Source organism: Alternaria conjuncta, assembly GCF_024043145.1.
Source record: "Alternaria conjuncta strain BMP 0040 chromosome Unknown scaffold_18, whole genome shotgun sequence".
Lineage (NCBI taxonomy): Eukaryota > Fungi > Ascomycota > Dothideomycetes > Pleosporales > Pleosporaceae > Alternaria > Alternaria conjuncta.
Window position 1 is genome coordinate 63,422 of NW_026250107.1, and position 23,672 is coordinate 87,093.

A 23,672-nucleotide genomic window follows, 5' to 3' on the forward strand; every position below is an offset into this window, starting at 1 on the left:
ATGAGATGGAATGGTGGGATAGGGCGCTGAACAACGTGTGCATCGTAAAGCATTTGGCGTCATGGCTGGAGCAAGAGCGACAACTTCAAATCACGTACGAGAGAGAGACGGTATGAGTGCGCTCTGTCTTCGGAGCGACACTGGGAAGCGGTAGGAAGGGTCTTTGTGTATGATCCGGCGCCGGAAGCTCGGGTTTTGGTTTCATGGCTCGACCGAGGATGACCTGAAGTACAACAGACTTTTCATAGGAGCATCTGTCAAGGCCGAAAAAGTTCATGTAGCATAGTCGGTATGCTTGATGACATGGTTAATGAAGCCGAATAGTCGGGAATGGGTCTGTGCCTACGGTGTTGCGAGAAGGACCGAACGTGATTTGCCGTTCGTCGACTAGAAGTTTCCACGTCTCGGCGGTACTTTCATTGAAACCCGAATGAGTGCAGAGTAGCGAATGCGCAGGAAGTTCCTACGGGTGTTGGTTTGGCAGCTGTACACCTGCATTCTTTGACGCGTCAGGCTCGCGTTCGTATGACGTCATCGACAGCGATAGCCCGCCGGTCACCCGGTATCCCTACGTAAGGTATCCCTAGGTGGAACGCAAACGGTGCTAGAATTTGGAGAGATCATGTGAAATGACAGCTAGGCAGGAGGCTCGTCTGTTAGAGCAAGGAGGAATGAGTGTTGATGAGATTGTTCTCTATACATTCATGGATGGGGTGCATTGCAGGGTTTCTGGTAGCGCCAGGGGCTAATCGATAACCGTCACCTCGGGAACGCGACACTTATTTCTTTACCGTACTTGCTTCACACGAGGGCGGTCCCACATTCACATCTGGTTCAGCGTGCGCTCGTGCAGGACATTACTGACATAACGGCTTCATTCCCGCTCTCCACCCCAACACTGAATGCTCGAGCAAAGTTGTAAATCTCCTGCAAAGCGACGTCGAAAAGCACCCTTGCAACGATAAAGTCATGTTTTCGTCAACGTCTTCTTCGTTCAATAATGCGGATGTCGGCGGCCGCACGAAGAGAACAGAGACAGGATACCCAGTGACCGTGTACGGAATTGGAGCCGAGCCTATAGAGTAAGTTGCGTCTAGCACAGTATCATCACTTTAAGTCAACATAATTAACAGCGACCTAGCTTGAGCGAGGAGTTCTGCAATGTTAGTCTACCGAATGTGCTTTTCTTTTTGCAGGTTGTTAACAGTGACAGGAGCTTTGCTCGGATGCACCGCTCGATTCTACAGGCCGTTTTCACGATCGTAACGCTGTCATCGAGAAGTTGCAGCGAATGAGACCAGACTTTGATTCCACGTCTACGAATTTGGCCGTGTTGAAGTATGTTCCTAAAATTGGTCTAGGTGGTGATCAGGCTAACACATGAGTAGTATCGAGAAGATAAATATTGAGAGACGCTCAAAGCCGTGCGCACAACCACCGACAGCCGAGCAAAACGATGAGCAGATTTCAGGCTTAGTTACTCCACCAGCGGATGGTAGCTCTAATACAGCCTCATCAGGCTCATCGTCAAATGACTCGGAACATACCGAATCAGATTTCGTCTCTGCTCAAGGGGATGACGAAGTAACGGTAGCGCAAAGCCTCCCTACTCAGTCCAACCAGGGGAGCGATGTTCGCGCAGCAACACCAAGTGTCATATCAACATCTCGAGACGAGGAACCGCAGACTATCTTCTCGTCAGACAAGGCATCAAAGGTGCCTTTGTCGCAGGTTTTCACATCGACTCTTCCATCAGGTTGGACGTCCGATGCTTCACAGGCATGGGAAGATTTCAAAGCATCACCCGCTGCAAAGCAGCCTCTTAAGTTCTCTTATTTAGGTTCGTCTACAGCGAAACCAGGAATGTCATCGACAGAGGATCCAAAGCCGGAAGCCTCCGTAATCCAACCCCTAACGCAAAATGCAGCGATGAAGCCATCACCGCCTGCCAGTCTTCCAGCAGCATCTTCACAAACTCGACCTGCAGACACATCCGCTGCCGTAAACCCGTCGATCCCGTCCAAAGCCGCGCAAGACCAGCTTCCAGTGCAGGAGCCGCTGGTGTCAGAGACAGATAGCGCCACCGATCGAAACGTCGCGCAGGCTACCATTGCTAGAAAAAGGATACTAGATGACGAAGATCTCACGTCGAGCAGCAACGGCTTAAGCAGTCTTGCTTCAACAAGTACTTCTGAACCAGCCGAAGTCAATAGTCAACCCCCGGTGACGCCCGATCCAGATGAAGAGTTGCATAAGTGGATTCAGGATAAGTACATCGAGATAGGATTTGATGAAAATACATCCAACTTCATCGGCTGGCCCAAACTTCATAGAAAGCTCTTAGCACATGAGCCAGATGGAGCAAAGCATGCGCGAATCAACCGGGCGGTGTCGCGGTGAGTATCATCTGACCCTTTTGGCGGTCGACTTGCTGATCTGTTGCAGACTCCGTGTATTGAAAAGTCTCCCTTCTACAACTGTGGTCCAACAAGAGAAGTCCAAAGCCCGTCGTGAACGATTAAGGAGAGCTCAGGGTCCGGGCCTACAACACACTGCAACTTCACTAGCCGAAACAACAGTAGCAACGACCACAGCATCCCAAAACATTGCACCACAAGCAATGACGCAGTCGGCAGCCCCATCGACCTCTATACCACGCACATCAACAGAGTCCCCAACAATACAAGCGCCAGCATCGCAACCTTCGGCAATGGTCTCGGAATCATCGGAGCAGCCATCTTCATATTCGCAATACTCGTTCGAGGAACTGCGTGTGGCCGAATACAGCCGCGAGGATATTCGTCCAATCTCTGGATCCAGCCAGGGTGCTCGCAAAGCTGAGGCACCCCCCTCATTACCAACAGCCGCGGAAAGTGATCGACTGGACTTCAAATTGGACCTCAGTCTCATGCAAAGTCTCGTTCCAAACAAGTGTAAATCCGATAACTCCAGTGCGACTATCATAGATGTCAGGAGAGCTATCGGGCATGCGCCGTTGCTTTCAGCCCCTGTAGTCACTCAACACGCGAAAGACTTAGTCCCGCAATTTGGCTTCATTGGTAACCACCTGGATGAAGCCGGACATGATGTCAGCCTGTTTCACAATACTAACGTGCCTTTTTCTGCATTCATATGTGGAGTTCAAGGAAGTGGTAAAAGTCATACTACAGCTTGCTTGCTCGAAAATGCTTTGATCCCATCCAAGAACCTCGGCCGTTTGGAAGCACCTGCTTCTGCACTGGTTTTCAGCTATGGAAGTTGGAGTACTGGCGGAGCAGGTTTCAGCGTCAGTGAAGCCGTGCATCTGGCTCGTGCGCAGCCCGAATATCCTGGCCAAAACGTACGAAGAATCACTGTGTTGGTCTCCGCGCACAATGGAGCGATCAGAAGCTGTTACGAGGATCCCTCTCGTAACATCCGCGTGATTCCATTCAAACTCAACGCCCGGGCTCTCGACATCACCGGTCTGCGTGCACTGATGGGTATTGGAGATAAGAGCCCCCCACTCTACATGGGCCAGGTCGAAATGGTGCTCATGAAGATGTCTGCCACGAACAAAGATGGGCGACTCGATTACAAGTCGTTCACCAAGGCAGTTCAGAAGATAGATCTAAACGAAGCACAATCGCAAGCCCTGAAACAACGTTTAGCGATGCTTGAGTCCTTCCTCGATCTGGACGGCAGGGCGGCGGAGCCAGAATTCCTTCCAGGCGAGATGATTATCATGGATCTGTCCGATGCTTTCATGTCATCGAGCACAGCCTGTGTTCTTTTCAAGCTGGGCTTGGACCGCTTTCTGGAGTCTCCCATCAAGAATAAGATGGTGGTGCTGGACGAAGCGCACAAGGTACATGCTTTGAATTCTTGACCAATGAGTTCTTGCTAACAAAACGCTAGTACATGTCCGATAGTCCAGGATCCAAGTTTCTCGCAGAGTGTCTCCGCCATACCATCAGTGTACAGCGGCACGAGGGTGTCCGTATGATCATCTCCACTCAAGAACCGACCGTGTCTACAGAACTTATTGCGCTTTGCAACATGACCGTCATTCATCGCTTTTCGAGCCCTACCTGGTATGCCGCACTCAAGAGACATATCAGCGCCCTTGACGGCAACGACGACAAGGCTCTCATGCAGCAGATCGAGGGATTGGAAACCGGAGAAGCGCTTGTGTATTGTCCGAGCACTGTCCTCGCGAAGAATGATGACGGAAGCTTAGTGAAAGCTACGGGCCGACTGCTTAAGGTCAACATCCGGAAAAGGATAACGCAAGACGGCGGCGAGTCGATCATGGCCGTGTGATTGGTTGTACATGGTCTGCAGGTGTACCGGTGCACGTCGAACTTGATTCTTGGGCGTTTTGAGCGGATGGGATTATCATGGAGATTAGTCACTTGAAGAACAACCAAAGAGTGGGTTGATTTGTAAAGTTTCCATTTACTTATGACTATCGGGAAACCGCAGCATGCGTAGTTAGCTTCATGGCATGTTCTTGTTGGGCGCTCCTTGGCCCAACTTGAAGTAACCTGGGTGTAGCTTCTGGAACACTTGAGCAGGGTCGTACTTCTTGCTCACAGCGATCAGTTTCGCTACATTCGCCGATCCATAGCTTGCCAGAGGATCTTGAAACTCGCTTGCGTAGTTCATGTAGATGTAGTCATTGTCCAAACCTTTGCTCTTCGCATAAGCCTTGACCTTGTTCATGACAGTGGAGAAGAACTTGAGAACAGCAGCATCATCCGAAGCCTTGTTCCACCAGGCGCTCATGTTCATGACAAAATAGGGTCCCTTGCTGGCGTCAAGACCGAGCGCATTACCGCCATTCTTCTGCATGCCTTTGAGTTGGCCTTCTGTGATAGCTTGGATGGAAATGTACGGCGAAAGACCTTCAACGTTTTGAATATCTGGAAGCAGCGTGTAGTAGGTGTTGACGAGATAGGTGTAGAGTTCGCGGTCGACTTTGAGAGACACGTCCCACATAGTCTGGCGGTTGCCAAGCTCTTCCTCAGCACTACCGCCGTTCATCTTCATAGTCATGTTGGCCAGCGTGCCAAATGCTGTGTCATCCATCACGGGAGAGAGGGCTCTGATCTCCGCGAATACGGGAGGATCGGCGACAGGTTGTGCGTAGTGTGTTTGTACGATCGCCATTTTTCCGATACTGGACTCAAATCCAAAAGACTGCGCGGGGTCAGACACACGCCAATACAACGGCTGCACCACTAGTAGGTACTTACAACAATCTCAGCAGCGTCAGTGTCCTTGGAGGATCCGGTAAGGGCGAAGTTGTAGAGAGCATCGAGTACGCCAGTAAAGTTGTTCTCTGTAAAGATGCGTTGACCGCCCCACATTTGGCCGAGTGGGAACGCATCGAGCTTGAAGTTTGTAACGATGCCAAAGTTCCCACCGCCCCCACGAAGTGCCCAGTACAAGTCGGGAAATTTCGTTGGGGTTGCGGTTACCACGAGACCAGAAGCTGTAACGACTTCGTAGGCAGCAACGTTGTCGCAGGCCCATCCCACCTTGTTCGAAAAGAAGGAGATACCGCCACCCAACACGAGACCTGGAACACCTACTGGAGCCATCTGGAGAATTGTTAGCTAGCTCACATGCCATAGATTTGGTGGGACTTACTCTGCCACCAACAACTCCAAGGCCTGACTTCTCAAGTTTGGTGTAGACATCGACCCATAGATTACCTGGCCCAACATTGGCGTACTTCTTATCGTTGGATGCCGCGACGGTGTTGAATCTCTTCATCGAAACAGTGATTCCGCCCTCGATGCTCGATGCTCCAGCAAAAGCAGCATGGCCGCCACCCTTGACGGCAAAAGGGCACTGAGTGAGACGAGATATCAAGACCAATGAAGACACTTCCACCGTGTTTGAAGGTTCGAAGATACATTGAGGGTTCAAGGCGCCCTGTTGGGCAGCCCAGTATGTGGCAGTGAAGGCGTCATAGGCTGAGGTTTGTTCGGATAGGAGCTTTCCGCTGCCATATATGAGCTTCAACGAAGAGCACTATGTATCTGTCAGCGTTTTGGGTATAGAATCAGAGTACGAAAGATGAGACGCACAGCTATCGAGCAGCCACTGAGTGCGCTCCGTTCCACTAAGCCCGAGAGCTGAGGGATGGCGGAGACGTTGACACCATTGGCGATCAAAGCTTCAGTCACGTTGAAGTCTGCTGGTTCGAAAGCCCCAGTCTGAGCTGAAACAGATGCCACGAAGGCGCCAAGAGGAATGAAGGATCTCATCCTGGATGCAGTGGGAAGGAAGAAGAAATTTGGGCGTGAATCCAAGAAACCGGATGTGATGGAGCGCAGGTTCAGCCTGATTTATTCTGCTTCGTTTGGCAGATCTTCATCGAGCGACGATTGGCATGAGTATGCGAAGTTCATCTCGCTTGCGCTCTTGCTGCCGCATTCAAAGTTTAGGCGGTGCGAGCGGCTAGGGTACTCACGTGGGAGGTTCGAGATGCCCAGCGCGGCGGCGAAAGTCAAGCTTTGGCCGACTAAACAACGCACGCCCACCTGCAAGTAGGTATCCCTGGCAGTGTTTATATTGGGGCGGCAGATCCCTTGCATACGCTGCTGTTCGATCGCTTCAGAATTGCTGGTAGCTTAGGACGGCTTGTCGAAAAAGGCAGGATGGAGGATCATGCACTAATGGCGAGTAACCATGCCGCAGTATGCGTGGGATGCGACGGCAGGCTTTTGGTGAAGATGGGGTGGTAGCGTTACCGAGGTACCCACACCCAGATAGCGAAGTCCCTAAACGCCAAGCCACTACGGAGTGCTCCCCGTTGACGCTGGAAAACTTCCGATCGTGTCGCTCGTCCATACCGGCTTTGAGCGGGCCGCTGTGCCTCAACCCGTGGTCTTCCCGTAACACCTTTCGTTTATGCCAACGAGCGATGTTGCAAAGATGTTGTCCACTTCTCTAATACGCCGTGCTCATTCATTTTGCCACCCGCATTAGCCGGAACTCCATCCATGAGAGGACTTTGTCAGAATATCTGCACCTACAAGGGCTGCGTTCCCATCTCGCGGTCTGCAGGCGCAGCGCCTCACCGTGCCACCCAGACCCTGGCCGCTAAGTGACCAGTAGGATGCATCCCATGAGGACCAAAGGTTCGGTTGCGAGATCCTTCCTCGGACACATCCCGTGAGCAATTCTTGCTGCTAATTCGCCATAGTAAAGCCAACTTGGTTCTAGAATCATGTTTCGGCATGTTCGCTGTATAATTAACGCGAAAGTTGGTGACATGCACTGTGCCACTTCGCCGCACAATCAGTAGAAGGTAACATGCTCCGATCGGTTCCAACGACCTGGGATACAGGATCAAGCCTCTTTTGCTTTTCTATCGGCCAAGTGTTCGCTGGAGTGCCCTGCGATCCTTCTCGCCGTGTCACACTTTGCCGTAGGGGTGCATGATGGTCATTTTCCCACTGGCATCAAACACGGGCAGAGAAATTTGTAGTTGTTAGGGACGACAGGGTGTCTCTGGGTGAAGTACCCGTCATGGCCTGACACACACGGTTTACGAAAACCGTTATATGGACTGCGGCGGATCATGACATATGCGTCTTCCATGACCCAAGCTCCCGTCTGATAACAAGACGTCTCAAGTCTCTTCTTTACATTATACGGCTCACGTCGTCATTTGATCTCATTCTCCAACTCATTATGTACGAGGCTTCGAAGGCTCCAGTTTCCAAGGATGTTCTGTTACGGACGAACGCCGTCATGCTCGTCCTAACGTCCGGATTTGTCTTTGCGCGCGCCGTATTGCAAATCGCCAAACGTAAACCGTTCGAGCTGCCAGACTTCTTTGTCTATTTTGCGTATTGCTTGTTCATCGCGCTATGGGCTTGCTATCACGTCGTTACGCCACCGATATACAGGGCGTATGCTTTCATGGAAGGAGAGACTGAAGCGTACGCCACTATGAAAAACGATGCTATTGCAATGCTGAAGTTCCTCGTGGCTGGTCAGATCTGCTTTTACACCCTTCTTATCTCGGTCAAGATGTCATTGATGACGTTGTATCGGAAGTTGCTCGCTGGGCTGCCAAGCATCTACAGGAAGATATGGTGGGCCTTGGTCGCTTTTTGTGCGTTGGTGAGTATGCGAAGCAAGACTTGCCCGAATACTTTCGCTAATAGACCTCTGGGCGTGGATTGGTAGTGTCACTAGCACTTTTACTACATGCGACGACCTAAACGCGGAGTTCAGAGAGGGCCAGTGCGGCGGAACTCTTGACGAGGACCGAAGAGTCATCTTCAGTCTCTACTTCGCGTACTCCGTCGATGTGGCGACCGATTTAGCAAGTAAGCGCATCATTTAACATTTTCCCAGCGTGGCGTACTAATCCACGTAGTCATGTTTTTACCGTTACATCTGACATGGAACCTCCAGATGCCTCGCAAGCAAAAGGTTGGTATCTTCATATTGTTCGGGAGCGGTTTCATCTGCATCGCCTTTGCAACTTTACGATGCTTGCAAGTCGGTGTTGATGGTAGTGGAAAGGCTACAACACCGGAACCCAAGTGGTTGATGCTGTGGACTATATTGGAATGTTCAATAGGTATGTTCACTGCTCCATCCGCGAGGTTCAATACATGACTGACAGAATATACAGCTATCATGATCGCATGTTCGCCTGCCTTCGCATCTTTCATTCGAAAGCGTATAAATACTTCGAAACCATCGTACAATGCACAAGGCTACTTCAAACAAGGAACTGATGAGATAAAGATGAAGAGCATCATTTGTGCCCCAGTTCGAGCCAAACGTGGCGATGCGGATATGTATTGGGATGATACGCATAGTAGTCAGGAAGAACTTGCTGGGAACTCTAGGCGCATCGTCGTCAAAACTACAGTACAGCAAAATGACGAGATCTCTGGTCCTCCCTGGAAGCATGTGGGTACCAGACAATCCTGGACGACAGAGGTACACAGTGGCAAGGGAAGAGTAGCATAACTTAGCTGTTAAACCAGTCAACACCCCTAACCATTTTATCACATATGTAGCCAGTGACAAACGCATATGTCCCCTTATGCAAAATGTCAATGACCTGCTCGTTGATCGGCCACGTCCACGGAACCATGGAAACATTCGCTGTGGTCTCCACCAACTGATCCAGCATGATGCGAATACCGGTATGCATGAAGACAGCTACCGGCCCGATGACGCCGTAGTACGACATGACCGCTCTGAAAGGCCCAGCAAGCATGCCCATACCGAAGTGATGAGCATGATTCAACAGGAAGGTGTGGCGCTGGTAAAATTCTGGTGAGACACCCATGTGGTTACCCATCGTTCGCGCGGGTACGTAGGAGTCTGGACGGCCTGTGAAGAACTGTTCGACTTTGTTCGATCCTGACATGCTGGAGAAAGTCAGGCATTTGCAGAAAGATGGTCAGGTGGCAACTGTCTTACACTAAGGCTCCTACAAAGCCGGCTCCGATACCGATAGCGACCGCGCGACCGAATCCGACCTGCGGAAATTTGGGAAAGCTCGACTTCGCATCTGGATACGAGACCGTTCCGGTCGCGGTGTGGTATTGAGGCATGATGACTATGCTTTGGATGGCGATGGAAAGGGAGTAGAGGTCGCCCAATGTGGTTTGGAACTGGAGAAAGGAGGGTGCGAATCGTCGTTGCGATGCTTTGTTTTGCACCTGACGTTTGCGCTGTGACTTAATGTGGTCGTGAGCGAATGACCAATGACTTCGCTCACTTTGACGTCACGCATCGCCGGGTTGCCAGATCTTCGGAGTGCGCGAGCCTGCACATTACACAACATGTGGCAGAAGGTAGTATAGAAAAAAGAATGCGAATATAAAGATCTGAAAGGAAGCTTTCAAGGTTCGTTGCCAACAGAATCAGATTTGTTGATTTTACACGGCACCGCGTCAGTGTCACTATGTGTTAAGATGTTGCTGTGGCCTCAGGTATCGCATTATTGCAGACTTGAATACTGACTCAGTTTGCCTCATCTAAAACTTCCAAGAATTTTCAAACCGTTCATGCCGACGCCATTGCTGATGAGCTCTCCATCGACGGCCATTCAACGTCCGTATCCATTTCCGAACTTAGCCCCAAGCGTTGTGCGACCGAACACTGTCAAAGAGTCAGGCAAGGTAGGTACTTTTTGTATGAGTCATTTGAACAGCTATCGTACGTGAAAGCGGCTCCAAATTTGGCAACGACGGTGCCTTCGGCGCTGGTGTCATCGCATGTGAAGGTGACACAAGCGCGCCTTCTGCACTAGTACGCGTTCTTTATATCCAGGTAACTTCCTCACCCACTCAACCACCAAGCGCAGACAAACAACAGCTTCCAAAACAGCACAAGCACTCCAACCGCGTCTGCCACAGCAGTGTGAAAGATGTCGTCATTTCTTGACCTGCCCGCGGAATTGCGCAACCAAGTATACGGTTACATTGCAATACCCCACACAGTACCTCTCTCCTCCTACATGGGGCTCTACCTATCCTGTCGCCAAATTCGATCTGAGATGGATAGCGAGTGCGCCAATGTGTTTCGACAGTACCTCGGGACCTTCCAATATCAGCTCCAAGACGCTCACCTCGACATGCCTGAGACTTTCGCGGAAATGCAGCACGTCCGCCTGCACGTCACACCAATTACAGCCTCAAACCTCGTTCGATGGTTCGACGAAAGTACAGCTTTATTCCCCCTCCATCTTGCGAGCCTTTCGATCATCCACGACTTCTCGGAAGAGTTGCCTCTGTCGCGTCAGACGAGCGATCTTATCCTTTTGCTTGGAGATGAGATATGTGACCAGCTCACGACAGGGGCGGCCAAATCTGAGCAAATTAGGATAGAGTCCTTATGGTCTTCAGAAGAAGCTGCGAAGGGTTTCATCCACCGTCATCCAGGCTATGAGTTTCAAACACCAGAGTGGACCTTTTCATGGGAGGTGGGCTCTGAAGGTGCTCTATGTGGTTTGTGGAAGAAGGGAGGATAAAGTAGCTGCCACGGATAGCTTTTAAGGAAATCTTGCTAACTTCTTACTAGTACGCCTTTCTCTTACTATGCTCTAGCTGCGCAGCAATCGAGGCAGTTTTGATACATCTTACTATCTGTCCTAACAACTTAATAGATGGAGAGGAACGCAGCGGGGTGCTAGCGACTGATACCATGGGTTTTGTATGCGAGATCGAGATTGGAAGGGACAGCGAATGAGGTGACACGTTTGGTCTGTGGAGAACATACCGGTCCGAGCAAGAAGCCGTGGTATTTGCCTTGTCACGAAAGCGTCCGAGCACTGAAGAAAAGAGCGGTAGAGCTATACACGCCGATGTACATGTCATCATATGCGCAAGTAGACATGTATTCGTAATCTTAGTTCTATACAGATTGCGTTTCATCTCAGATTCCACGATCCTTTCCCTGTTGCAATGCGCGCTTCTCATACATCTAGACACCCCAGAGCTCAATGTTCATGACCATGATGCTCATGCCCAGCGCCCTTCTCCGCGAAGTCGATCTTCCACCCTTTGGTAATAAACACCCGCGGGTCCCTCACCACCGCATACGCAGCCTTCTTACCCTCGGCAGCATGGAACTCAAGCGGCACAGGCTTCTTCCTCTGCGTCTCCTTCTCACCTTCCTGCATGACGACGACCTCAGACATGTCCTTCCACGCCTTGGGTGCACCGACAATGATGATCTTCTCGACGCGCACCTTCTCCATGGTCTTGAGGTACTTCTCGCACTTGACGGTGCGTTTGTTAGAGTCGAGATTGGAGGAAGTGAGGATCTGGCGAGTGCCGTCGAAGGAGAAGCGGCGGTGGATAAAGGCACCCATCTCGTAGTCGAAGGTCTCGCCATCGTCAACGTACAGAGTACCAGCAGCGTTGCCGTCTTTATCGAGAGCGATGACCAAAGTGAAGGGGTCGTACTTCATGAGTCCAGAGGAACGACGAGGACGGTCGCGGCGTGGGATGACGTGGCCACCCTGCATAAGAAGAGGAATCTTCTCGAGAGGAGCTGGTACAGTGTGGTGCCCAGCGCCGCTGTAAGTGGTGAAGTCAAAGTAGTCATAATAGGGCTGGTCGTCCGCGAGGTAGATAGAGACACTGTCAGCACCCTCCTTTGTGACTGGCTTCGCGAGGAGACCAGTGGAGCCAATGTAGAGTTGGTCGTCAACTTCGAAACCACGTTCGTCGGCAGGGTGGACCCAGAAGTTGGGTCGGATGATAGGGGCACCGGTGGTGTGAGCCTCATGGAAGGCAGTGTACCAGGCAGGTAGGAGTTGGTAACGAAGACGAAGGGCCTGAGTAATGATCTCCGTGTATGGAGAGCCAGCGACGTATGGCTCACGACGACGAGTGTCGATATGAGCGTGACCACGGAAGAATGGGTAGTAGATACCAGCCTGGTACCAGCGAGTCAAGAGTTCCTTACTTGGGTTACCGAAGAAACCTCCAACATCTGCACCACCGAAAGGGAAGCCGGAGATACCCTGGTTGAGGACCATGGGAATGGAAGCCTCAAGATGACTCCACTCAGCCTGGTTATCGCCAGTCCACATGGCAGCCGTGCGCTGACTACCAGAGTAGAAAGCTCGGGTAAGCACGAAGGGACGGCGAATCTCGCCTTTCTTGCGCTCGGTGATGGCTTGGTATGTCGCATTGTGGAAAGTCATACCGTTGATGTTGTGAACATCGCGGTGCTCCCAGTTACCGTGGTGCAAGTTGTCCTTGGGCATAGTTGTCTCAGGGCCGTTGAACACCGAGGGCTCGTTCATGTCGTTCCAAATGAAGGTGTTGTGGGCAGTGCCCTTGAACTTGTCGTAGTTGAACAAGCCCTTCCACCAGTCGATGGCAGCCGGGTTGAAGCAGTCGATCCACATGGATGAGCCAGGCCAGCACCAGCCCTCGTACTGCTTGCCTTCCTTGTTCTTGACAGCGAGGTCCTTCTTCCTCAGCTCGTCGATGATCGGGTAATCGTTCGTATTCTTGATATGAGGGTCGATGATCGCAACAAGCTTCCTGTCACGCTTGTCGAGCTGCTGCTGCATGCCTTCGGGTTTGGGGAAGGTCAGAGGGTCCCAGGTAAAGTACTTCTTCTCTTGTGTGTATTCAATGTCAAGCCAGATGACGTCGTACGGGATGTTGAACTTGTCAAATCTGCGGTCGACGTCCTTAACATCCTCATCGGTGACATAGTTCCATCGGCACTGATGGTAGGCGATGGCGAAGGACTGAGGCATAGCCGTGTAGCCAGTCAGCTCACCATACTGGCGAGTGAGGTCCTGAGGAGTCGGTCCGAGGAAGACGAAGACGTCCAGCAGACCACTCTCCGACATCCAATGCGTCTCAGTATCGGTATGGCCCTCAACACCAAGAGCGAGCGGGTTGGCGGTGTTCCTCTTCTTTGTCACATCGATCCAGGTCTCGGCACCGTTGAGCCAAAAGACACCGACGGTGGAACCCTTGCGATGGGCTTGCATGAACGGGATGGCGCCGTAGAGAGTCATGGGGCTATCCATCTCGTACTCGAAGACGTCGGCGTTATACAGTCGGTATGGCTCGGTGTAGGCATTGTCGCCGCCCCTAGAGATCGTCAGCTAAGTAGATGTATTTGTGTGGATACTGCGCACCTGGTGGTCTTGAGAGATAGCCTTGTCGCGTGCTCTGGGATACCAAAGACGTGCGCATATCCAGGGAATGAAATGTCTAGCGCAACAGCCTCAGGGCCTCTCGGCTTGCTGTCTGTGTTGCCACCAAAGCTCTCGTCCCACCACGTGCTTTCATCCTCTACAGGCTCTTCGGCCTTCTTCTCTTCCTCCTTGACTTCTTCCTCGCCCTCCTTCTTCTCCTCTTGTGGCTTCTCAACCTTGGGTCGCCAGTGTTCGACGTTCATGTAGCCGCGCTCGTTGAACTTGACTTGCGTCTCGCCATCGCGTTGGAACTCGATGCCGAAGGGCGCGTGGCGGATGACGGCTTGGTGCTTGCTGCCCTTGCCGTAGACAACCTTGGTGTAGCCATCTTCCGTCTCGGGGTTGAAAGCAGCGCCCTTGGACGGGTCTAGCCCTCCAACGAGAGTCCATTGCGCCGCCTCGTTGTATCGCTCCTTCCGCGCTTGACTGTCGTGTCGCAGTTGGATGTCGCCCTTGGCCCTCTTCTCTTCGTCAAGAGTAACGCGTGCCACGCCCGACTCGAGGAATGTAACGGTGAGCGGCAAGCGAGCTTTCTCTTCGCCTTCCTTTAGTGTCTTGAGCACGACGGCATCTAATTGGCCATTCTTGAACGTGATTGAGGCAGGGTCGAGGACGTAGGGCGAGGTCCAGGAGCTCGAAGCGGAGACGTCATCGGCGAACTGGCGGTTGCGCTTGCAGAAGCCCGATTGACTGCATGTCTTGAAGTTCTCATGCTTGACCGATACTAATATCCATTAGTAACCTCCTTGTAACTTTGCATGTATGCAGAAAGAATGCCGTCGTGGACTGGAGATATCGGGGGGGGGGGAGCTTAGCTACATACCAGCTGGCACGAACAGGCAAGCCAACAGCGCCAACACCAAAATCACAGCCGTCCACCGGGGAGGCTGCTTCCGTAAAGTAATCATGACAGGCAGCTCTCTAATACACAGAAGCCAGCCTGGAATATCATCAGTCAATCAATCAACTGGCCAGTCCTCAACGCTCGAGATGCCATGTGGACTTTGAAGCAGCGCCAAGGTCAGGGTCCAGCTCTCTTGCACAAATCAGGCATAATTTTATGCAAGCTACCCCACTAGACAACAACGAGGGCGTCGATACCCCACCCCCTTCATAAAATTCCAGCTACACGTCCGCCTCTCCTTCTCGTTTCCTCTCATCAAGTTGTAAAGACACATCACTTTTACACAAAAACTCAAACTTCAATTCATCGCCAAAATGACTACCGAGCAGACGTACGTTGGGCATCCTGATCCCAAGACGAGGGGCAGCTGAAGGGCGGTGAACCGTATACTGACAGCTGAATAGCTTCATCGCTATCAAGCCTGACGGTGTTCAGGTATGTTTCTCTCTCAATTCTCGAACTTTGTAATCTTCACGCTGTCAATAATGAATCTATTGTTACAATGGTTCTGCTGTTACGACTGAGACAGCGGGGCTCTCAACAAAAGATAAAAAGCACATATACTAACGAATGCCCAACAGCGTGGCCTCATCGGTCCCATCATCACCCGCTTCGAGAACCGCGGCTTCAAGCTCGCCGCCATCAAGCTCGTCACTCCCTCCAAAGAGCACCTCGAGAAGCACTACGCCGACTTGAGCGACAAGCCCTTCTTCCCCGGTCTAATTGCCTGTACGTTGGCCGTTTCGAACGAGATATACCCAATTCCACCACTAACATCCACTAGACATGGGCTCCGGCCCCGTCTGCGCCATGGTCTGGGAGGGCCGTGACGCCGTCAAGACCGGCCGCTCCATCCTCGGTGCCACCAACCCCCTCGCCTCCGCCCCCGGCACCATCCGTGGTGACTTCGCCCTCGACGTTGGCCGCAACGTCTGCCACGGCTCCGACAGCGTCGAGAACGGCAAGAAGGAGATCGCTCTCTGGTTCAAGGAGGGGGAGGTCCAGAGCTGGAAGTCCGCCCAGCACGACTGGGTTTACGAGAAATAGACGCCTTATACAGTTAGACTACGAGAGAATGGAGCGAGATTAGTAGCTACGAGCTTCTGCGACGGATAGCTGGTCCACGGACTGGCCTAGTAGTCATAGACGCTCTGGGCGAAAAGCTGGCTCTAGACTTCAGGGTTTAGGTGTGGGCTATGAAGATACGATCGCATGAAAAGGAATATGGTAGAAACCAATGAGACACATGAATGATCTCTCAATACTTTGTTGACTCGCAAAGTGATGCAGTGCTGCTCATGCTAATGTGGTCCACCAAAGCATGAACGTAATGCACCCAGTGAATCCTATACATGCGCCATACCATAACCATACTACACTCTAGACGTTCCTCAACGCCGCGCAAAAGCCCACAACCCTCATGCATCTTCACCTGCCGGCTCTTTCCCTTTATCTTTACTCCTCGTTCGAACCCTCGCCTCCTCTTTCTTCGCCAACTCAGTACCTATCTTCGCGGTATACCAACCTCTCAACTTCTCCACTTCGCGCCATTCCCCTGCACCCTTCTCAACAGCTGGTCCTTTGATCTCCTCTCTTGCCCTCAACTCACCAAACGCACCTCTCTTCGCTCCCCAGACAGGTTTGCCCCAGCGCCATACGCACCATGCACTCTCATCTGTGCTTGTAAGCATGGGATGCCGGTTCAACGACTTCACTGCGAACGCGCGGAGTAAGATCACATCGCCAACCTGCGCCTCTGGGAGTGCATTCTGATAAGCGCGGAAGATCTGTACCGTTATCGTCTCGGGCCAGGAGCTAGCATCTGTTATCTGCAGACTGGTGAACCAGTTTTTTGGTCCCTTCTTGGCTTTCTCGCTTGGAGTAGTTTGAGAGGTGACCAGGGCAAGTATGTCGGGTTTGGTAGCCGAGTGGAAGTCGGAGGAGCGGTTGAGGAAGTAGACGAGGTCCTTTAGAGGAGTATAGTAAGCTAGTGGCGTGGAAAGGCCGACCGAGGGTGGTTCCGGCGTATCGGTGTTGGCGTCGTCGGACGATGGATCAATCAACGTTGGAGATGCGGGGATAGTTGTTGCGTCAGTCGATTTGTGTTTGCGGCGCGGTGTTGTTTTGGGCTCTGGTGAGGCAGTCACGGCTTCCATGTCGACCTTGGCGTCGGCTTGGAAGGAGCGCAGACCTGCAGAGGTGGTTTGTGTGAGCTGAGGCGTTAAAAGGGTGTTTTGTTCATTTTGGGCCGTGGTGCTGGGCTGCGACTCCATGGCAGTCTGCTGGCTTGCAACTGGGGTGATGGGCCTTTTGCCCTGTTGTCTCGTCCGTTGGTCGATTCTAGGTGAAACGGGTGGTGAGCTGCGCATGAGCGCGTCAATATCATTGACGTCTTGGCTACCTCCACCTGGAAGATCATATACTTTTCTCCTCGTTCTTCGTACGTTACGTGGGCTGGGAGTTATTGTGTCCTTTGATCGCGCTACATGTCGTTGTGTACCTGGACTGCTGACCAATGGCTGTGTAACGTGCGGAGATTCGGGTTGAGCAGGACTACTACTCCTCATCTCCACGCTTTGCTGCGCGTTCTTCTTCCCTCTGACCTTTTGCTTCGAGAGCCCCAACTCTGGCGCAGTTGCTGGCGGCGGTTTCAAGCCTTCATCATTCTCAGCATCAAAAGCATTGGCACGGTCGACAGGATCGCTGTGATGCATATACTCCATGTCTGATGGATGCACAGTAGATATCGAATACTCGGAGCGTGCGCTCTCTTCTTCAGAGTCTTTGATGAAAGCGACATCGGAATATCTGCCTTGTGAGGCACCCAACTCCTGCGACGGCTGGAAGCTGGAAACGAATCGGTCATACTCGTGCGTTTGGGATACTTCAATATCGGGTATAGAGTCTACACTTCTTTGCGAAGCATGTCTACGCGAGCCTCGCTGACGAGCAATGCTAACACCGGTTGACAAGCTTTCCATTGGCGACAATCTCGACTGTGAGCGAAGACTATAAGGAGACGTCTGTGTGGAGAGGGCAGAATGAGCGCGTGTTCTGGGTGGTGATACGGCTGAACGGGCACGAGAAGTCACAGATCTTTTGGATCGTTTGTTGGCTTCAGGGACAGCAGCATCTTCGTTCTCCAGGGGCGCCGAGGCCTTTGCTTTTGACCTAGTATTTCTTGCAGGCGGCTCAAGCACAGCACTCATGCTTTCGCTCTTGTGAGCATCGGACCTGAGGATGCCAGAATGTTGATTCACAGGCTCGTTAGCTGTCTGGGCGGTATCGACAGGCGCTAATTGGTCATTGAATTCGTCTGCCTGGAATACAGCGGCCCCTTCTATTGTTTCCATGTGGACATCCGATTGGCGATCATCTTCAAAGGCAGCTATTTGCTCATGTTCCTGCCCGAATGATGCGTGTTCCATCGGAAATGCGTCTTGCAAGTAGTCGTCAGTAGCCTCCAAGCTCGATTCTGGCAGATCACCGACAGGTGAAAACGGTTCCTCCGTGGGGTGTGGTACAGCGTCAGGCTCCGGTTCCTGAGATTTAGTGTGAGTAATTGTTTGCTCCTCTGATGTATCAAGAGCATATGCGTCCACGGTCGCAAAATCCAGGTTTACAAACTCACTATGATTACCAAGATCCATGGCAGAGGGCTGGTCCTGAGAAGGAGACTGTCTTCGGCTAGAGCTATGCTGCTGCTCTTCATGCCTGGTGTCGATCTCGCTGTTATCGTCTGAAGGGGAGCCTAAGTCGACGATAGCTGACGTAGCTGTGGAATGTTGTGTGCCTGTATCCAGTGCTTGGCCACGGGTGTCTTCTAGGCTTCCGGTTACAGATTGCATGTCATCCGAGACATCGGGGTCTTCTTCAGGCTGTTGAGCAGTGTTGGGCTGCACATGGCGTTCGATTGCCATCGAATCCGGGTCGATCTCACTCAAGGCTTCCTCTTCGTCCTCCGAGGAGAGTTCTACGACTTCTGGCTCGGCCGTTTCGTCTTCTACCATGTCCGGATTTGCAGTAGTCAAATCTTCAACGGCCTCATCTGTATCATCGCTCTGGGGAGTGCTCAGGCGTGACCGAGACATATCTTCTGCTTCCGAATCGCCATCGTCGTGTTCGCGAGGGGCGGGCGAGGTTGAAACGTCGATGTTCTCAGCTTTCTCCTCGACTGGTTGAGCTTCCGGCGGAGGCGACGATAGCTCCATGGGGCGGGAATAGCCAGCACCGTCCATGCCGAATGTGAATCGTACAGGTGTGAAGGCCGACTCGTGGTTCGGGTGTAACACCGAAGCTCTCGATGAGCCTATTGAGCTGAAGAAGGACGTCTCGCCGATGTAGCTCGCTTCGCTTGGTGGATCTTCTTCCTTGTCTCCCGTAGCATCGGCTTCGACCGGCTGTTCGATAGTAGTAGCAACGCCAAAGTAAGACGCAGCATCAGCGTCATGCTCTCCTGGAAACGGTGACGGCAATGGAAGGTTGGAGGCGTCTTGTGGCGCAAGCGTTGGACTTTCAGGCTCTCGACCGATCGGCGTCAACAAGCCTGCAGCGACCGATGGGAAGGCGGGAGGAGGCATAGCAATCGTAAGCTCGTTGTTGGCGTGGTTGTCAGCCCCAGCGGCGGGCACAGGTTCGGTTTCCACATGTGATTCTACGACTTCTGAGGAGCTTGCTTCATGAGTCGAAGTTATCTTATCCTTTCCTGTGACCGCCTCTATGTCAACCACTGGTTCTTGGACGCGCTCAAGTGGTCTGTCTTCTTGTTCTTCGACATCCGCCTCGGTGGTGCTAGTGCTGGTAGCATTAAGCTCATCACGCGTGTTGCCTTCTTCCTCGGTATTTACTTCAGTGTCAATCTCGGTATCGCCTCCAAAAGCATATTGTGCATCTGATGGTGGGTGTTCGTCGGGCCCAGTGTAGAGATCGTGGGAATCGGCGTCCTTTGGTGGCCCCGTAGAAGACTCGCCAACGACCTCTGCACCCTCGTCTGTTGGAGTATTCGGCTCCGTCTCCTCATCTTCCTGAACATATAAGGGTCTGGCTGGTCGTTGAGGCGAAACGGGGGTGCGTGGAAGCTGCCCTGCACGGCTAGGCGACGCTTCAACAGAATTGAGCTCTTCTTCCATATCCACGTCCTCTTTCTCCGGCGACGGTGTCCTCGCGCTGTACGTCCACGCCTTCCAGTCCCCGTATGACTTCCTGGGTCGCTTTCGGTCATGGCCGTCTTCCGTCTCGTCCGCCAAGGGATCGTAGGGTGCTGGGAAGGAGGGACCGTCGGATAAGCGCGCCCGCTTGAAGAAAGCAGGGGAGGAGAATTCGCGCGCAGGTATCGGGGCTGCTGGGCGGAGAGGCGATCCGATCGCAGGCGTAGGCGCGGCATCGACGAGTTCGAGATTTGCTGTTTCGCTGCCATTTCGATAGACCCGGATCACTACTGTCTGTGTGTATGATAGCTCCCACTCAATGCTCTTGCCTGGTGTGCTGACGGCGCCTTCCTTGACAAAGTCGGCGCCTCGTAGGCTCAGAACCACTTCATCGCCAATGCCCACGCCTGCTGTCGCAATGGCCTTCGCGCTGGCGCCAGAGAAGCGCGCTCTGACTTGTCCGTTCTTGCGCCGTAGCCGGAGGTCGGGCTCAGCGAGCAGCAGGGCAAATTGTCGCGTCGACGACGAGTAGGGCCATATTAACGTGACGGTCGCTCGGAACTGTTTCGATTCGATCGCGGCCAGCTCTGGACTGAGCTCTGCGATATGTGTGTAATCCATGATGCGCGGCGAGAGCGCAGATGTTTGTTATGAATGCGACATGGTGAGAAGGGCGATTTGTCTAGGTGGGAAAGTGGGTATTGCGCCCGTGGGTGGTGTTGACGTGTGAGCAGCGCACCTTCCGCGCAACATCCCTGCACGCTTCCATCCGCTTGCGGCCACCTCGGTTGTTCCTGCATCCCAGCTTCCATCAAGCACGTTTGATGTTGTCACTTTTGCTATCAACGCAGCGCTTTCGGCTTATTCGGTGTCCTGTTCATTGTGACAAATAAAAGTCGTCACTAGGATATCCATAAAACTGGCAGTATAGGTGTGTGTGTTGTACAGGAGCGCGCTATGTTCAGAGGTACAGGCCTAATTCTACGGCAGATCCAAGACATCCTTCAAGACCTTCAACGCCCCAAACAAATCATTGTCGTGATACCTTCTTGCATTCACTTGCAAGTTGATCGGCGCTCCTTCGAAGTCTGAGCTCTCCCACAGCTCTTTGGTGTGCCTGCACTCGTCGCTCAATGGCTTGTACCCTGCGGCATATTCTTCCTTGCTCTCTGCTTTGATCGGTGTAGGTACAACCACCCCAGGGTAGTCAATAAAGTTATACAGACTCGTATATGTCCAATAAAAGGCAGTGTCATGCGCAGAGGCCGGGCCGACAAACGCAGGCCCAATGACGATGTCGACTTCTTGTTCATTCCAGCTGTCGGCAAATTCATACCGGTATTTGTCGCGGGTAGCACGAAGCTCGTTAACCTCTTCAGCATGGAGCATACCGAGAGGCTCGACATCTTTCCAATTCCAGTCGCTCAGGGGTAGCACTGGCTCGCCTGTCGACATGACATCTTCCTTTGCTAGTTTGCCACCGCCTGGCCAGTACATGCGGCGGATCAGCTTCCAAGCTTCTTGTGCCTTGTAAGGCGTGAAAGGCTTCACCTGAATGACCTCCGAGTACTGAGCATCCGAGAGACGCTTACGAGCCCATGCTACAGCGCGCTTGACTGGTGGCTGAGGGTCAATGAACCCGTCGTTCTCGATTATACCAACCCTCAAAGGCTTCTTGCTTTTGGTATTGAAGCCTGTCCAAGGAAGCGGAACCACCTTGGGATCCAGCAAGTACGGTTTCTGGTCCAGAACGGTTGTCATGAAAAGATCCATGTCGCGTAAGCTCCGACAGAATGGACCAGTGCTACACAGGACGTTGAGCTCTGCCGAGAATGAATGCGCGAGGAAGTCCTTCATCGGTAGCATGTATGAAGTTGACTTGTATCCATAGACACCGCAAAATGCGGCAGGGCCTCTTATACTGCCGCCGATATCTGTGCCTACGCCAAGTACTGATCCCTTCATGGCCACTAGGGCAGCTTCGCCACCAGATGAGCCACCAGCACTAAGGTTGATGTTGAAAGGGTTCAGCGTGCGGCCATAGTGAGATGTCGACTCCAAGTGCATGATCGTTTGAGGCTGATTGGTCTTGCAGTAGAATATCGCACCCATACTTCTCAACATCGACACCAGTAGGCAATCCTCCTCATTGAAGACAACGCTCGCTAACGATCCTTGTGATGAATAGGTTCCAGCGATGGGCATGTGCTCTTTGATGCTGATGGGAACACCGTGGAGCGGGCCAATCGTCTTGCCGTTCTTTAACATGTAATCGTCCAGCTCTTGTGCCCTTTTGACAGCCTCGTCCATGAACCATTGGGTCAAACAGCATGTCAATTGGTGTGCAATGATAGCGCGTTTCGAAAATGCGGTAGCTACTTCGACCGCTGATAGCTTGCGTGCAGCGATGGCTTCAGCAAGGCCTACGGCATCGTACTTTTCCGTGATGTCGATCTCAGCGGATGTGAGTATACCACAGGTGACTGGTATTCCCGAGACATCTCTCGGTGGACTGGCAAATAGTTCTGGCGACAAGCGTAGTTCCGGAGGCACCTTTTGCGCGAATGCTTCAAGGATTGAGGCTCGCTTCTTCTCGTAATCTGCTGTACCTTGAGGCACAGGCTTGGGCTGAACTATAGCGAGCTCAGAAGGGTGAGTTGTCATTCTGGTTCAGTTGAGACGATTGAAAGATGTGAGTAGTCTGTGTGCTCAAGCGGTGTCAATCGTGTGAACCAGCATCGCGGTCTTATCTCCACCTGTATCGTCATTGTCGAGGCTAGACCCAAGACAAGATACCTACCCTGGCATTCGTGGCGTTGAGAGACATCCCGTATGTAAACGTGGTCACCGGAAAAGTTCCGTGCTGGTATATGACGGCCGATTATCGTATGGCGATAAAGCCGATAAGGCGCGTGGTTGGTGTTGAGGAGCGGAATAGATACCGACAAACGGCCCTTAGCGCGTCATCCCACATTGTCCCGCATCAGCTAGCGAGCAACTCCTTTCCATATCCAGCTCCAACAACTCCAACTTTCCGGTTATCTTCCAATAAACGCAGCGCCTCTACTGCCTATCAGGCGAACGTTTCCCCGCTTTGTGTCTGGTATCTCGACTCTTGGTCTCTTCGCATGGACCTGCTAAGTTGCGTAAGCCGGTAGATACACACGGAGATGGGCAGCCCAGGAAAGACATCTGGGTGGCTATCTCCATGGCCTGCTATCATATACCCTGAGGGCAAGGATTTGGAGACGAGGGAATGTGATAACGAACATGCAGGCTCCACGACGAGCTCCAAACTGGAATGACGCAGTTACCGTGTTCTTGGGGTTCCACCTGCATACCACCCCACTCTTGTTGTCTACTTTTGGTATAACCAGTTCCAGAAGCTCAGCATTCAAGATATAACTGCATCAGCAGCTGAAGCCTGCAGCTACCTAGTTGGCAGTCGACTATCACTATGACCGTTGGCGCACACTCCGCCGACACGGCTCCCGTGCCGGGTACTGTGCATCTGGTGGATTTGGATCATAGCATTCAAGCTCGACATGCAGGCAATGGAGACATTATCCTCAACCCAGCGCCATCGAGTGATCCTGATGATCCGCTTAATTGGTCTCCGCGCCGTAAGCTCACCTCGACGATATGTACCAACCTGTACGTGCAACTATCGCGCACCACATATGAGACTAACGAGCCGTGAAGATACACCTGGATGACGGGTATCGCCGTGTCGACAGTGTACTCCGTCTTGGTACCACTATCGGAAGCCTCGGGAGTATCCGTGTCAACGCTGAATGAGGGCACTGGATATATGTTTCTGTTCCTCGGTTGGGGTCTTCTCTTTTGGCAACCTTTCGCACTGCGATACGGCAAACGTCTTACTTTCCTCATATCGGTTGTTGGTGCCATTGGATGCAGT

General features: G+C 52.3%; 8 protein-coding genes across 8 annotated transcripts; 3 read left to right on the plus strand and 5 right to left on the minus strand.

Annotated features, from left to right (window-relative positions):
* Positions 1–2,710: 2,710 nt before the first annotated feature.
* On the plus strand, positions 2,711–4,302 carry J4E85_009602 (uncharacterized protein; the record flags this gene model as incomplete). Its single annotated transcript, XM_051473822.1, has 3 exons — positions 2,711–2,933; positions 3,279–3,847; positions 3,898–4,302. 3 exons carry the CDS (start codon positions 2,711–2,713, stop codon positions 4,300–4,302), a joined length of 1,197 nt encoding a protein of 398 aa, XP_051322226.1.
* Positions 4,303–4,479: 177 nt separating this feature from the next.
* Positions 4,480–6,257, minus strand: J4E85_009603 (uncharacterized protein; the record flags this gene model as incomplete). The annotated part of the gene is made up of 4 exons (XM_051473823.1): positions 4,480–5,181; positions 5,238–5,585; positions 5,635–6,021; positions 6,078–6,257. 4 exons carry the CDS (start codon positions 6,255–6,257, stop codon positions 4,480–4,482), a joined length of 1,617 nt encoding a protein of 538 aa, XP_051322227.1.
* A 1,432-nt stretch (positions 6,258–7,689) lies between these two features.
* J4E85_009604 (uncharacterized protein) lies at positions 7,690–8,350 on the plus strand (the record flags this gene model as incomplete). Its single annotated transcript, XM_051473824.1, has 2 exons — positions 7,690–8,116; positions 8,169–8,350. The coding sequence occupies 2 exons, from the start codon at positions 7,690–7,692 to the stop codon at positions 8,348–8,350; spliced, it is 609 nt and encodes a 202-aa protein (XP_051322228.1).
* A 639-nt stretch (positions 8,351–8,989) lies between these two features.
* On the minus strand, positions 8,990–9,581 carry J4E85_009605 (uncharacterized protein; the record flags this gene model as incomplete). Its single annotated transcript, XM_051473825.1, has 2 exons — positions 8,990–9,395; positions 9,448–9,581. The coding sequence occupies 2 exons, from the start codon at positions 9,579–9,581 to the stop codon at positions 8,990–8,992; spliced, it is 540 nt and encodes a 179-aa protein (XP_051322229.1).
* Positions 9,582–11,470: 1,889 nt separating this feature from the next.
* J4E85_009606 (uncharacterized protein) lies at positions 11,471–14,610 on the minus strand (the record flags this gene model as incomplete). The annotated part of the gene is made up of 3 exons (XM_051473826.1): positions 11,471–13,595; positions 13,643–14,426; positions 14,526–14,610. The coding sequence occupies 3 exons, from the start codon at positions 14,608–14,610 to the stop codon at positions 11,471–11,473; spliced, it is 2,994 nt and encodes a 997-aa protein (XP_051322230.1).
* A 310-nt stretch (positions 14,611–14,920) lies between these two features.
* NDK1 (nucleoside diphosphate kinase) lies at positions 14,921–15,653 on the plus strand (the record flags this gene model as incomplete). Its single annotated transcript, XM_051473827.1, has 4 exons — positions 14,921–14,937; positions 15,011–15,041; positions 15,188–15,335; positions 15,391–15,653. 4 exons carry the CDS (start codon positions 14,921–14,923, stop codon positions 15,651–15,653), a joined length of 459 nt encoding a protein of 152 aa, XP_051322231.1.
* Positions 15,654–16,024: 371 nt separating this feature from the next.
* Positions 16,025–20,374, minus strand: J4E85_009608 (uncharacterized protein; the record flags this gene model as incomplete). Its single annotated transcript, XM_051473828.1, has 1 exon — positions 16,025–20,374. The coding sequence occupies one exon, from the start codon at positions 20,372–20,374 to the stop codon at positions 16,025–16,027; it is 4,350 nt and encodes a 1,449-aa protein (XP_051322232.1).
* A 360-nt stretch (positions 20,375–20,734) lies between these two features.
* J4E85_009609 (uncharacterized protein) lies at positions 20,735–22,417 on the minus strand (the record flags this gene model as incomplete). The annotated part of the gene is made up of 1 exon (XM_051473829.1): positions 20,735–22,417. One exon carries the CDS (start codon positions 22,415–22,417, stop codon positions 20,735–20,737), a length of 1,683 nt encoding a protein of 560 aa, XP_051322233.1.
* Between the last annotated feature and the right edge of the window lie 1,255 nt (positions 22,418–23,672).